This window comes from Microcebus murinus, chromosome 11, assembly GCF_040939455.1.
Source record: "Microcebus murinus isolate Inina chromosome 11, M.murinus_Inina_mat1.0, whole genome shotgun sequence".
Taxonomy (NCBI): Eukaryota; Metazoa; Chordata; class Mammalia; order Primates; family Cheirogaleidae; genus Microcebus; species Microcebus murinus.
This window is the reverse complement of record NC_134114.1, coordinates 74,827,408-74,841,047: the sequence shown is the minus strand read 5'-3', so window position 1 is coordinate 74,841,047 and position 13,640 is coordinate 74,827,408. Positions and strand designations below refer to the sequence as shown.

The following is a 13,640-nucleotide window of genomic DNA, read 5'->3' as shown; positions in this document are numbered from 1 at the left end:
TATTACTTAAATTTTCCTAGACAAGTAAGTGGTAGTTAATAAGTATGTCCAAAAGTTTTTGTGTATTGCCACTTTTAGTGCTAGTTGTTAATGTTAGTGAAGAATCACTATGTGCTTGACATAATTAAATACTTTTCCATTTTCTGTAATTCATAAGCCCTACAGTTGCTGATTTCAACTATAATTCTCTTCTTATATAACCTGTAATTTGTTAAGATAAATTGCTATGGTGTCTAGCAGTGTTTCTATCAATTATTTTTATTTCATTTGTAGGGTATTTTTACAGTTTCCTGTACAAATTCCACCCTATATGAACCCTGATATTCAGAATATTTGAGAAAAAATTCAGAAAATATTATTTTTCAGAGATCCAATGGACATATCTCCTGTGTATGAAATCTGATAAAACACAGTTTTCAATCACTTGGTTTTCTAGGTAGATCACACAATAAACTGGAAGTTATTTAGAGCAAACCAAAATTAAGTAAAAGAAAAAAAAAAGGAAAGATACTAGTGAGTTACTTTCCATCCCTCCTTGCTAACTATGCTTCTGCTTTTAAGTCTGGGTTAGAGAATTACTCTTTTGAGAGAGTCAAGGGAAGAGGTCAGGTTTTGTCCTCAGTAATAAAATTTACCAATTATGATGGAGCTTAAACAATAATAGCACTAGCATAAAAATAAGTCTGTCATAGATTAAATGTTATAATAATAAAATGGCATTGCTTTTATTGCTTTGAAAATGCAAACTTAAAGTAAGAACACTTTAGTAAATAATATCCAATTTCTAGCCTAGTTGTAGAGCCTTTTCTGATTGCTTTTTGCTTGTATATGTTTGGTAGCCTGAGGATAAAACAATTTTAGACTTTTTGTAGGCTGGGTTCATAATTTCTTTGGCAATATAATTCCCTCAAAAACTAACTAGACTCCTGGGCTATTTCCTTGTAGTTAGTGGCAGGCATAAATAACCACATCCAAAGATTTCTTCTGAACACAGTTCTTAAGAGTTCTGACTCTCTTCTAATTATTCTGATCCACCCTTCCCTTCCCTCAATTTAATGCCAGCCACTGTGAAGTCCTCTGAATCTACAGACTTATGTGGACAGGCAATATCCCTCTTGCTGCTGGTGTGGCTCCAATTTTTAGCTCTATATTTTGTTAGTTGGGGTACAGAAATATTCAAGAAGTGCCAATCACTGGACTCTCAGTTTAGATTATAGGTTATTGCCAGAGATGTATTCCTTTCCATCTTGGCTTGCATGTTGGCTATTTCATGCCTGAGTTCATCTCTTTTAGTACCTTGATAAAAGGAGAGGCCAACTTAAACCAACATACACTTTTTAACCATTCCACCAAAAGCAAAATATTTATTAGATATAAGCACAACTTCCAAATTATTGAAAACAATAGCTTTATCAGGTGCTTTTCTTTTTAATTTCATTTAATTTTTATTTATTTGCTTATTTATTTGTTTGTTTGTTTTTGAGATTGAGTCTTACTCTGTTACCTAGGGTAGAGTGCTGTGGCGACATCATAGCTTACTGCAATCTCAAACTCCTGGGCTCAAGGAATCCTCCCACCTCAGTCTCCTGAGTTGCTGGGACTGCAGGTGCGCACACTCTGCCCAACTGATTTTTCTATATTTTTCGTAGAGACAGGGTCTCTCTATTTTGCTCTGACTTATCTCAGACTCCTGACCTCAAGTGACCCTCTTGCCTAGACTTCCCAAAGTGCTAGGAGTACAGGTGTGAGCCACCACATCCAGCAGCTGATTTTCTATATCATACCAAGGGTCACCAGCTTTGCTGCCAGCTATGTTTATATTCTTATTTTCCATCATCTAACTACTTAACATATACATATATTTTAGGTATATGTAGCATCTCACATCTATTATCAACTTATCTATTAGGTATGAGATAGGCTAAATTTCCATGAAAACAGAACCTTTAAATACAGTGGCCATATAAGTTTGAAGTTTATTTCTTTCTCATATAAAATCACATGATCCACTTACATCCCATTTAAGGAAATTAACTGGCATGACCAAACCCAGCTGTACTTGGGTTTGGAAACTTGCAAATATTCTAGCTGAGCATCCAGGTGTCCAATAAAACTTATAAATTTTAAATAATAGAAGGAAGAAGAAAAGAAATGAAACCAAAGAGCAATTTGTTAATTCTACCATACACAATCCAATATTCTAACTATTCATTTTTTCTCTCTGATGTATCCATCTTACCTCCTGGACTCTTTAGCTTGGAGGAGAAATTTCATATACATTTAGTGCTAAAGTGTTAATTCTTCTTCAAATAATTATAAGATACAAATTATTTGGATGAACGTGTGTATGTTTATAGGGAAGTTGGATCACTTTAATAGTGTTAACTTTGATACAACTTAAAACAATTTCAAGAAATTCCAATTCACCTTAACCAGACAATATTAAAATATATGACTATAGAAAATTTACTGAAGATAGTAGAATAACTAGTTATGCAAAGTCAAGTCACAGCAATTGTATTTTGTTTAATAAATTAATTTTTCTAAATATTTTGATAAATGAAGTACTTTTTTCACTCCACTAATAGGTGTATATACTATATCTATTTACAAAATCATTAAGAAACTCTGCAAATGATTTTTAAAGACATTCTGGTTTCTGCAGAATCTGCTTAATTTGTTGGCTTAATTACCACCTGACAATTTAAGTTTAGTAGGTTCCTAATTTGTATTTCATCATATGTTACTTTGTAAATAATGTCACCAGTTCTTGGATATGTTGTCATTAATGTAAAACTTTGCTTGTATTTCAAATATAGGAAGAACATACTTCGTTTCTTAGATGCAGAAAGAGATGTCTCAGTGGTCAAGAGCAGTTTTAAGCCTGGTGATGTCATACACTATGTGCTCGACAGGCGCCGGACACTAAATATTTCTCATGATCTACACAGCCTCCTACCTGAAGTTTCACCAATGAAAAATCGCAGGTTTAAGACCTGTGCAGTTGTTGGAAATTCTGGCATTCTTCTAGATAGTGAATGTGGAAAAGAGATTGACAGTCACAATTTTGTAATAAGGTGAGCTTTATTCTGTTCCTCGAGATTGTAATTTCTTCAAAGATGTTTTACTCAGGGTGAGAAAACTGGCAGAAATATTTAAATTTAATATGAAGTATTATTAAAAGCTCGAACAAATATTTATCTATGATATCCTTTTCTTTGTAGTATTTAAATTCACATTTACCCTGGAATAGAAAATTGTAATTATTGTGTCATTGAAAGAAAAGTGATCTTATTGTAGCAATAAGATTCACAACGGTTTTTTGGGAGAGTTTGGGGGAGGTAAATGGCAATTTTATTAGATTTAATATTCACACATAAAAAGAGTTTTTCTAATATCTCTTGTTTATATTTATTAGTTTTGTATAAATTTGTTGTATAAAGATTATGAACATTACTATGCAGTGTTGTAATTGATGTAAGTTAATTTTACTCTGTCACCGATAGCTATTTAGCAGATTCTAAGAGCATAATTTAGCAAATTTATACTTGATATCTTGGGCCAAATTGCCTCCATTATTCTTTACATGTGGTATTTGTGTATGTTAGTATATTTCCATTTTTTCTTTGTTGGCTTGTTTTCTCACATAATTAAACATTCCTGTTTGGTTTTCAGTAATGGTCAAAAAGACATTTGATGAATTATGTGTTTGGCTAACTTTTAGTATCTAAAAAAACCTCAAGAGTAGAAATGGAATTATGATGACATCATCAATATTAGCAGTTTTTAATTCCCAATTATCATATCTGTACAGTTTTTGGCTAGTTTTAGTTCTAGGTCCTTAGAAAATTGTGCTGAATGAATGAAATATGAATATTGAAATATGAAGTCAAAAGATAGATAGGTAATTATGCTGAGTTGACATGTTGACAAATACCTAAAGTCCATTGATAATATACTGGCATACAGCCTGTGAAACAACAGATCTTGAAAAAATCTTTTTGAAATGAAATCTTAAAAATAAAAATAATTACATATGTATTAATTATAAATAGGCAGCTACTACTTTTTTTTTATAAAACAGAAATATCCATGAAAAATAATACTTGAACATTATCAGATAAATACAATTTATAATAATGAATGTAATTGCAAATATTTTAGCTTTTTATCTTGCCTTTGCTCAGTTGGGTCGGGGTGTCAGAGATTGATTTGACACCAGGTGGGCCCACAGAAATCTGAACTCTTAAATTGATTGGACTGAGAGGAAAGCCCTGCAAACATATAGATACACAAAGAAAATTGTGTACGAAGAGGAGGTAAAAATATTTGGTGAGGATGTAACAATGGATGTAGAAGTAATGAGCTTCAAACATTGAGGATTGTGTGAAGTATAGCTGTGGAGAAAATGTACAGCATATAAATTTCTGAAGTGACCCCAATCACAGGGCAGATAAAATAAGGAAGTAAAGATCTCAAGGCATAATCAAAATTCTTGCAATATAAAGAAGGGTATTTTAAAAGGTGAATAATGCTAGAGTAAAATAGGGTCCAAATGTGATTGACTTCTTTTCTCTGAATCCCTCTAAGCTTGCCATTGAAGCTTATCTAAGCCATAAGATTTGGCCCCCCTCTGACTCTGAAAGGAAGATGGCTTTTAAAAGTGGGTAATGAAAGAGGCCTGATGACAGTAGTTTCCCTATTTTGTATCAGTTCATTGATACTGCTTCCTGCTTCCTGCTCTGGCTTTGTTAACCTAATTTATATTGAAATTCGAATGCTGTAATTCTTTGCATTATTCCCATTCTCAAGCCACTGAGTTCTTACCTCATGCAATTGTGTCTCCAATAAGTGAGTTCCTACACACTTTCTATGTCTGAAGAGTGACTGGTGTTTAACCTTGCTTTACAGCACAGCCTCTCACTTTCATTTCTCCTGTTTTCAGTTTCTAATGCTATATGCCTTGTGCTTTATCTCATTCGTCTGTAATTAGCTTTAGCCAGCCTATAGGTTTTCAGATTACTGGGCTCTGGTCCACCTGTGAATGAAAGTTTGATTTCACAAAGTCTTACTGCTGACTTCTCTTATTCTAAAATTAAAGACCATTTTCTCTTTCATCAGCTAAGCAGCAACAGTAAGATATCTGGCAGTGTGGCTCTCACAGTCCTACTAGAGACTGCTGAAAATTTAGATCACTGCTAAGCTACTCCTGTTGCTCCTCCAGCAAAATACCTAGGCTCCAGGGACTTGGCTAATGCATAGATGCTTTTTTCTTCCTTTTATGTTTTAGGCACCCAATTTCATGCCTTCTTTCTAGCCTTAACACCCTATAACCTGCCTTAGATTAATAAACTCCCACTCCAACCTTAGAATAGTCTTTGATCATTCCTAGAGCAACCCAACTCCAGGGATGTCTAGTAACTGGTTTACCTGTGTTTACTCCATATTTTGTGGGTCCTACATTATTCATTTACTTTACTGATAACTGTCAGATGTATTTGAGTGTTGTCAAAAGAAAAAAAAAAAAAAAGACCAAGCTCTGTAATCTAATTTTAAAGAGATTTACTCTGAGCCAAATTTTAGGACCATGACCCGGAGCCACTCCCCAAAAGCCTTAAGCAGGTGGATTCTCTGTGGCTGGGTTACAGTTTGGTTTCATACATTTCAGGGAGAGAGAGGTTACAGGTAAAGTCATAAATCAATACATGGGAGGCATACATTGGTTTGACCTGAAAAGGGGGGGCCATCTCCAAGCAGAAGCTTACAGGTTATAGGTGGGTTTAAAGATTCTTTGACTTGTAATTGGTTAAAGACATGAAGCTTTGTCTAAAAGTTTGAAATGTTTTAACATAAGGAGATGTTTATCAGAGATAAGCCACAAGACATAGATTTGTTGTGCAAATTGACGACCTACAGGTTTGTCTTGAATACACTTAGGCCTGCTAATGGGTTACAAAGGATGTCCCTAAGAAAGAAGGGGAGCATGATGGGGCATGTCTAACCTCCCTCCTTCTGGCAGGCAATTTAGTTTTGGAATATCCCTTTGGCCATGAGGGCGTCCATTCAGTCAGCTGGTAGGGGATGAGCCTTAAAATTTTATTTTAGTTCACAGTGTCTGTTGTTGATTTTTGGACCACTATTGTCAATCAACGAAGTTCTAATGTTTTAGCAGTACAGTGGGAGGAATTGCTACCATTTCTTTAAGTGGGAACCTCATTAAGTCCACAGTTACATTATCTCACACTTTTTTTGTGCATTATGAGTTTACTTTCTTTTAGACTTTATGAGTGTACTATCTACACATCCAAACTTTGAAAGGTAGAATTTTTGCTTGGATAGCTAACAATATTAAGTAGTATGAAAAATACTTTGAAAACTTTGAGAATAATGTTGAAATAGTTGATGAACTAGTATCTTCTCTTTCTGGTAGTTTCCAGATTTCTATTCTCAGAAAAATAAAGGCTTCAGATGAACTAAATGAGAGTTATTAAATATTTGCCACAAAAATTTTAACAGTCTCAATTCAGTGTATACTTATTTCTATAGTTTTTAATACAAAAGTACTTTTATAGTTCAACCAGAGTTTATAAACTTAAAAAAAAAAACTAGTTAGGTTTGCTAAATTTTATGTAGATAGATAGATACAAATATAGTTATGACTTTGGAATAGCATTGTATATTTTTCATACGCATTCCTATAAATCTAAAACCTACTAGTACCTTTTATTTTCTTTCCCTCCCCTCCCTTCCTTTCCTTTCCTTTCCTTTCCTTTCCTTTCCTTTCCTTTCCTTTCCTTTCCTTTCCTTTCCTTTCCTTTCCTTTCCTTTCCTTTCCTTTCCTTTCCTTTCCTTTCCTTTTTTTTTTCTTTTCTTTCTTTCTTTCTCTTTCTTCCACATTTTTACTGTTTTCCAAAAATATAATTTTAAATGTTCTAGGTTAAAGTATATGCTAGGGACGTGTAGACCAAATGTTCTCATTTTCCATAAAAAATATTGGATTTCATAAGAAAAATTTTACAAAGTGTCCACTTTTTTGAAACAAAGGCAGCAGAAGAAAAATCATCTTTGTTATTTAACACCTAGTTGGGAAATTCATTTCTTAGAGTTTCATGTTGTCACTTTTATCATGGATTTGTATGATGATCACTTACTGTATTCTACAATATTTAATAGTGGACATACTTAGATGCTTTTTCCACTTATGGACTGAAAGATGTGTGTTTTTGGGGTTTTTTGTTTTGTTTTGTTTTTTACTGTAGGAAGCAATAACAAGATACTATTATTACTGAATACTTTATGGCTGTGGCAAAGTTCAGTTAGTACATAAGAGCCATTATTCCAAGTGAAAAAAAAAATAAGCAAAAGCAATGCATGTGACCAAAAACTGGCTTCTAAATAAAGACTGTCACTTCTCCTCAGAGGGCATGTGACTCTATATCCCTCATTTTATTAATTAGGACATGCTTAAGAACATATCCTTCAAACTAGTGAGCTAGAAAATGAGCTGCTGTGTCTGGCAATATTAATAATGAGAAAAATTCTCCCAGTGCCTAACCTAGTTGCAAGTGAGATGTTTTTGAAGGGTTCATTAATAGAAATGGGAATCTCTGAAGTCAAAGAATTATGTTGGGTATAGTAAAGAGGGAGGAATAAAGCAGAACTCAATGCCACCCACTTCTCCTTGAAGACAAAAATAAGTTGACTTTATCTCAAAGATGCCAATTTGTAATTGATAGGTGGAAGTAATTTAGAGTATATGAGACTAAGATCAAAGAATAGGTGGTAATAATTTTAATAATAAAAGAGAATTCTTTAGACTCAAAATGAGTGTTCATCCTACAGAGATTTTCATTATTTTTTTCTGGTACTATCTTTCCCTATGTGATATATATATATATATACATATATATATATATATATATATTTCAAGGTCATAGTGTGCTATATCTTGACCATTTTATATTTGTAATAACTTTGAAAAAACAAATTTCTACTCTGACTTATGAATATCAACAAATAAATCACTTCATTGTGGACACAAGATCTTCGATGACATACAATACCTGACTTCCATCCTTCCTCACAGCACTTGTCTTTCTCATGGCATACTGGCTCATTGTGTGCCAGATATCTTTCTTTCCCCAACTGTGTGTGGCCATTTATTATTTCACATGTACCTTCTCCACCCTAGAAAGTCCAGAAAGGTTTTTGCTTTAAAGTTAAATCAGACCTCATTCTTTCTTGACATAATTTCCTATCCATGCTCAACTGGTTAACATTATTACAAAATTTTAGTAACAATTTTTAGAATATCTCAATTTCTTATCTTCCTGTAGGTGTATTTTGCATATATCTATATAGGTATAGATATGGATGGTTGATTGATTGGTTGGTTGCATGTATAGCCTGTGTTTCAAGTTTGTTTGTTTCTCAATTTTCTTATTAGACAAGTTTATTGAGAGAGAGATGAATTATACCTGGTCTGCTTGCATTGGGCACTAATTAGTGCAGTGACTCCTTAAGAATTAGATTCACCCAGGTATTAGCTCAAGCTGACCTCTAACTTTATAAACCAAAGTATTATTTTTAGATGAAATCTTTAGTCAACATTAATTAGCTTTTACCTTAACCTCTTTTTTTGAAAGGGCTTTAAAGAAATAATAGGCTGTATTCTTTAATGATGTACAGAATGTGTTATAACATGCAAATGGAAATCTCTTGCTCCTAATGGTTGTCCTATTGGGGAATAAGGCAAGGGGCATATAAATGGCATTATTGTCCTTTGTAGTATAGTTTTAGTATCTCACACAAAATATTTTATAATAAGTCTGTGAAAGGTGACAATGTGATACATTTGCACATGTATAGACATATGCACTGTCATGTATTTCCTTTCCTACAGGGGATTACTTTCTCAGTGGCTATTTGTATCATTAATTAATTAATTACATTAAATAATTATTTCAGTGGGATATTATACACAAAGGACCCTGGTCAATATTACATTACATGATGTGGAAAGTAAAAAAAATGCACATAAAAATAGGAACATAAATTAAAGCCTAATATTGGTTGTCTAATGAGTGACTCAATATTAAACTGATTTATAAAATCTAGATCTCATATACATAGATGCCTAAATAACATAAAAATAAACCTAAGAGTAAAAGTTTTATTTCTTATCAAAAAGGTCTAAAACTGTAATTCAAGTAACAGTGTTAAGTGCAGTATGATCAATGTTTTTATATACGAAATCCTCAAAATACCTAATGCATGTTTCCTTAATAAGTAGATGCCATCTTGCAAGGAAAGAAGCTTGGCTAAGATAGAAAAACAAAAGAAATCAATCATACACTCAAGTTAAAAATAAATTATTTTTTGTCCTGCAATTCTCTTTGATAAGGAAGTTTATAAAGGATGATAAAGTTCTTGTGATATAGATGATTTTGTCATGTAGCTAAAGAGAGGCAAGATTTTGACTAATTTAATTAGCCATTGATGTGTGTCAGTTATATACTCTCTCTCACCTGCTTGAGAAGAAAAGCCAATGGGAGCATAACAGGACATATTATTTTAGTATTATTTCTTAGACCTATTTCTTCAAAGATTGATAGGAATTTTGAATACTCTGGATGCACTATCTTAAAACTGCAGGAAACTATGATTCCCTCTGTGAGATTCCTCATTAGTAGAGTAGGTACAGATCATGATCTGTACAAAATACTATTCAGTTACATATATAATTCAATTTCCAATATTCTCTTTTTCCTCCCTGGGATAATTTATTTAATTCTTCAAATAACATCTGTGTCTCTGTTATTGTTAAGCACAGAGAAGTATAATTTGAAGTCTTATAGCTTTGTTCTATTAACTAATAAAAGAGAAATTCCAAATATTCCTTTGACTAATGCTACACTTCTAACATCAACAGTAATGATGTGTGCAAACAGAAAGAAGATAAAACATATGTGATTTTAAAATTGTAAAACTCTGAAACACTACTTTATGCTAGTACTTATAACACTGGTGAATTTAGGGGCCTCTAGAAATAATTCCCTATAATTTGTCTCACACCTAGTTTTCATATTAACTAAAATTCTGCCCACTGAAACACATTGATTTCATATTATTCTTGTAAACATTTAAAAAGAAAATAATTTGTTAAAAGTTAAATATTAAATTATTTTATCAAAGGCCCTAATAACTTGTTACATTATTTTATTCATAACAATAAATTTTAATGAGTACCAATCATGGTCACTCATGAGCACTGCCCAATTACAGAAATGAATGTCTGCATTCCTTCTTAAGTGAAAATTTGCTCTATGTGGGGTTAGGAATAATCATTAAATACAAAGTATCCAAAGACACATAACAAATTTAAAATATTAGTCTATGGCTAGTTCTATTATGTCAAATAATGCAGAGGGACTTATAGAAAGTTTGAGAGAATAAGGAATGCTGCTGAATGAGGCTGTTCAAACTCAGAATTTTACTTGAAGTCTTTGAGGTATTATGGGATAACTCTACATAGATTACTAATCTTTAGATATCACACACAATACATTTTAAGAAGATATTATATGGCCATTTTAAAGTATTAGTTAAGTGGCATGAACTCTCTGACAGTCTGCTATATAATAACCAGAACACAGCAAACATCTACATGCTTTAAATGATTAGCTAAATGTCTACAGATTCAGTCACATTTAAAAAGTTTCTGAACAATATTCAACCGAATCCATGGGTCATGGTGAATTCTACAATAGCTGTATTGTAGAATACTTTTAAACTTTACATACAATTTTTGGGAGAGTCAAAATAGTACCATGTGTGAGCTAAATTTAACCCCTTTTAATATCACATAAAGAAGAATAGAGATAACTCTAGAAACTTCATTAAGTTAAAGAAAAGCTGGTAAGCATTAGAGAAATTGTGCAATTGATACTATTTTCTAAGTGTTATATTTGGATTATCTGATGTGCTAAATATCATAGATACATAGAATGATAGATAAATATATAGATAGGAAAAAGATAGAGATGAGAGAAAAAGACAAATAAGAGTGGAGGGAGAGAAATAGAGGAGAGAGAGAGAGAGAGAGAGAGAGAGAGAGAGAGAGAGAGAGAGAGAGAAAGAGAAACAAGGAGGAGGGAGAGAAAGAAAAAAAAAAGAATATAAATCAAATTATTACTGTGTTGCGCAGGAAAATCATCTGTCCTTTTTAGAGTCCAAGAGTTCAATCAGAGTTTATTTATTGTAGGTGATATTGGATGAAGTTTTTAGCTTTCCTATATTTAGTTTTCTAATTTAGAAACTGAGTTTATTTACATGCATTATTGTTCTCTAGTTACAATTTACCTATTCACAGAGACAACCGAGTGATAGAATTGCCCCTATAAAATCCCTGCCTTAAGTTTACCCCACCATGCATATACTTCTTTATCTAAAAATGTACTGTAAAATTTCAAGAATTTAGAGTTGGAAAGACTGCACATATCATTTATATAGCATCAGAGGTAAAGCAAAACAGGTTTAGAAAGATATTTTCATGCAATCAGTTTAAAGTACCATTTGAATCCTTTCTTGAGTTATTTTTATACTTTGTATAGTTGTAAAATTATTCTAATAGTGTATATCTTACATTAAAGAACATATTTATTTAGTGGTGAAAATTGTTTTTGATTTTGCAAAACTATTGTTAAAGTGCTTTTAAATCCTTCTGTAGTTATTTTTCAAGGTTTTTGGATAATCTCCCATGTGTATTTACAAAAAAAATAAATTCTAATATTTGTACTGGCTGTACTAAAGAATTCCATAAGCTTAATAATATAGAATATTTCTATTAAAATATTCAGATATTTCTTAATATTGATGCTAAGAGATGGCAAAGGGCAGCTTTTCATTTCATTTCCCCTGTTCTCATCCCCACCTGTGTTGGAAAAGTGACAGTGAATTCCTCCCATTCTCTGGGCTAGCTAGGGATTATGGGAACTGTCAAGCAACACTTCAGTGCTGGTTTCCCAAGAAAGAGAAACCCTGTCCCTCTCTCTGACAACAAATAAATTTGATCCTATACTGTCTTTTGAGTTATATGATGGGTCCTGGGTGAGGTGATCATTAACAGTTGCAATTGGCTACTAATATTTTTTGACCATTGAATACCTCTCCTCACTTTGATTAAACGGAGAAACTATTCAATAGAAATAGTGAGTCTGATTTAAAAGATTCAGAAATTAACTAATATCTACGAGACACTTTTTTTTTAAATTTCTTAACAAATATCCTCAGTCCCTGCACTGTAACTATTCTTTTCCTTGACTACTTTCCTCCTAACTCCCTCTTGTTACATATTGTTTTCCCTTAAAACTGTGATCCTCAAACCCCAGGCTGTGTACCAGTATCAGTCCAAGGCCTGTTAGAAACTGGGCCACACAGCAGGAGGTGGCAGCAGGGAGCTAGTGAAGTTCATCTATATTTATAGCCACTCCCCATCACTCCACATGACCACATAAGCTCTACCTCCTGTCATATCAGTCACTGTTTCCTATCACCCATAGATGGAACTGTCTAGTTGTAGGAAAGCAAGCTCAGGGCTCCCACTGATTCTACATTATGGTGAGTTGTATAATTATTTCATTATATATTACAATGTAATAATAATAGAAATAAAGTGCACAGTAAATGTAATGAGCTTGCAACTGTCCCTAAACCACCCCCACCATGACCTCTAGTCCAGGGAAAAATTATCTTCTGTGAAATCAGTCCCTTGGTGCAAAAAAGGTTGGGGACCCCTGCCTTGAAAAACAAGAACAGCAATCAGAGATCAGTTAAGAGAGCCATTTAAATATATACATGTTTATATAAATAAATCCTTGCTACTCAAAGTGTGGTTGGTCCTGAACTATCAACATTGGTATTGCCTGGAAGCTTGTTAGAAAGACAGCATCTCAGAATTTGTACCAGGCCTGCTGAGTTAGAACATGCACTTGGTCACAGTGCTCAGGTGATTATTATGTGCATTACAGTGTGAGGTTTATTGGCCTAGACAATCAGCAAGCTGAAGCCCCTCACCATTTATAATTTATTTAGCCTGTATCTTTAGGTACTAGCACCAAGACTGATACATTGAAGTTGGACAATGGTTACAAAGTTACAGCTAGACAGGAGGCATAATTTCTGGTGTTCTCGGACACAGTAAGATGACTATAGAAAATAACCACGTAGTGTGTATTTCAAGATAGCTAGAAGAAAAGATTTTAAATGGTATCCCTGCAAAGACTATAAATGTTTAAAAGGGTAGAGATGCTAATCACCCTGATTTGACTATTATACAATGTATGCATGCATTGAAATATCACAATGTATCCCATAAATATGTACAATTATGTGTCAATTATAAATAAAAATAATTAATAAAAAATAAAACATTTTTAAAAGAATATACTACCAAGAAAAAATTGACCATTAAGCTATATAGTATTTATTTATTGAATGCATTAATGCATGGTTTGAGAAAAATTTGGTTTGTATTCATGTCTCTATTGTCTTAGAATTTATGTAACACTGAATTCCAAAATTAATACATATAAGGAGTCATATATACAGAAAGATACTATAATGTAAACCCTTACAAGAAA

At 32.9% G+C, this 13,640-nt stretch overlaps 1 protein-coding gene across 1 annotated transcript in view; it reads left to right on the top strand.

Moving 5' to 3' along the window:
• Positions 1-13,640, top strand: part of ST8SIA4 (ST8 alpha-N-acetyl-neuraminide alpha-2,8-sialyltransferase 4) — a 96,449-nt gene that overhangs the window by 14,334 nt on the left and 68,475 nt on the right. Inside the window, exon 3 of the mRNA XM_012773563.3 lies at positions 2,820-3,077. Coding sequence (XP_012629017.1) covers positions 2,820-3,077 — 258 coding nt within the window. The remainder of the gene's footprint in view (positions 1-2,819; positions 3,078-13,640) is intronic.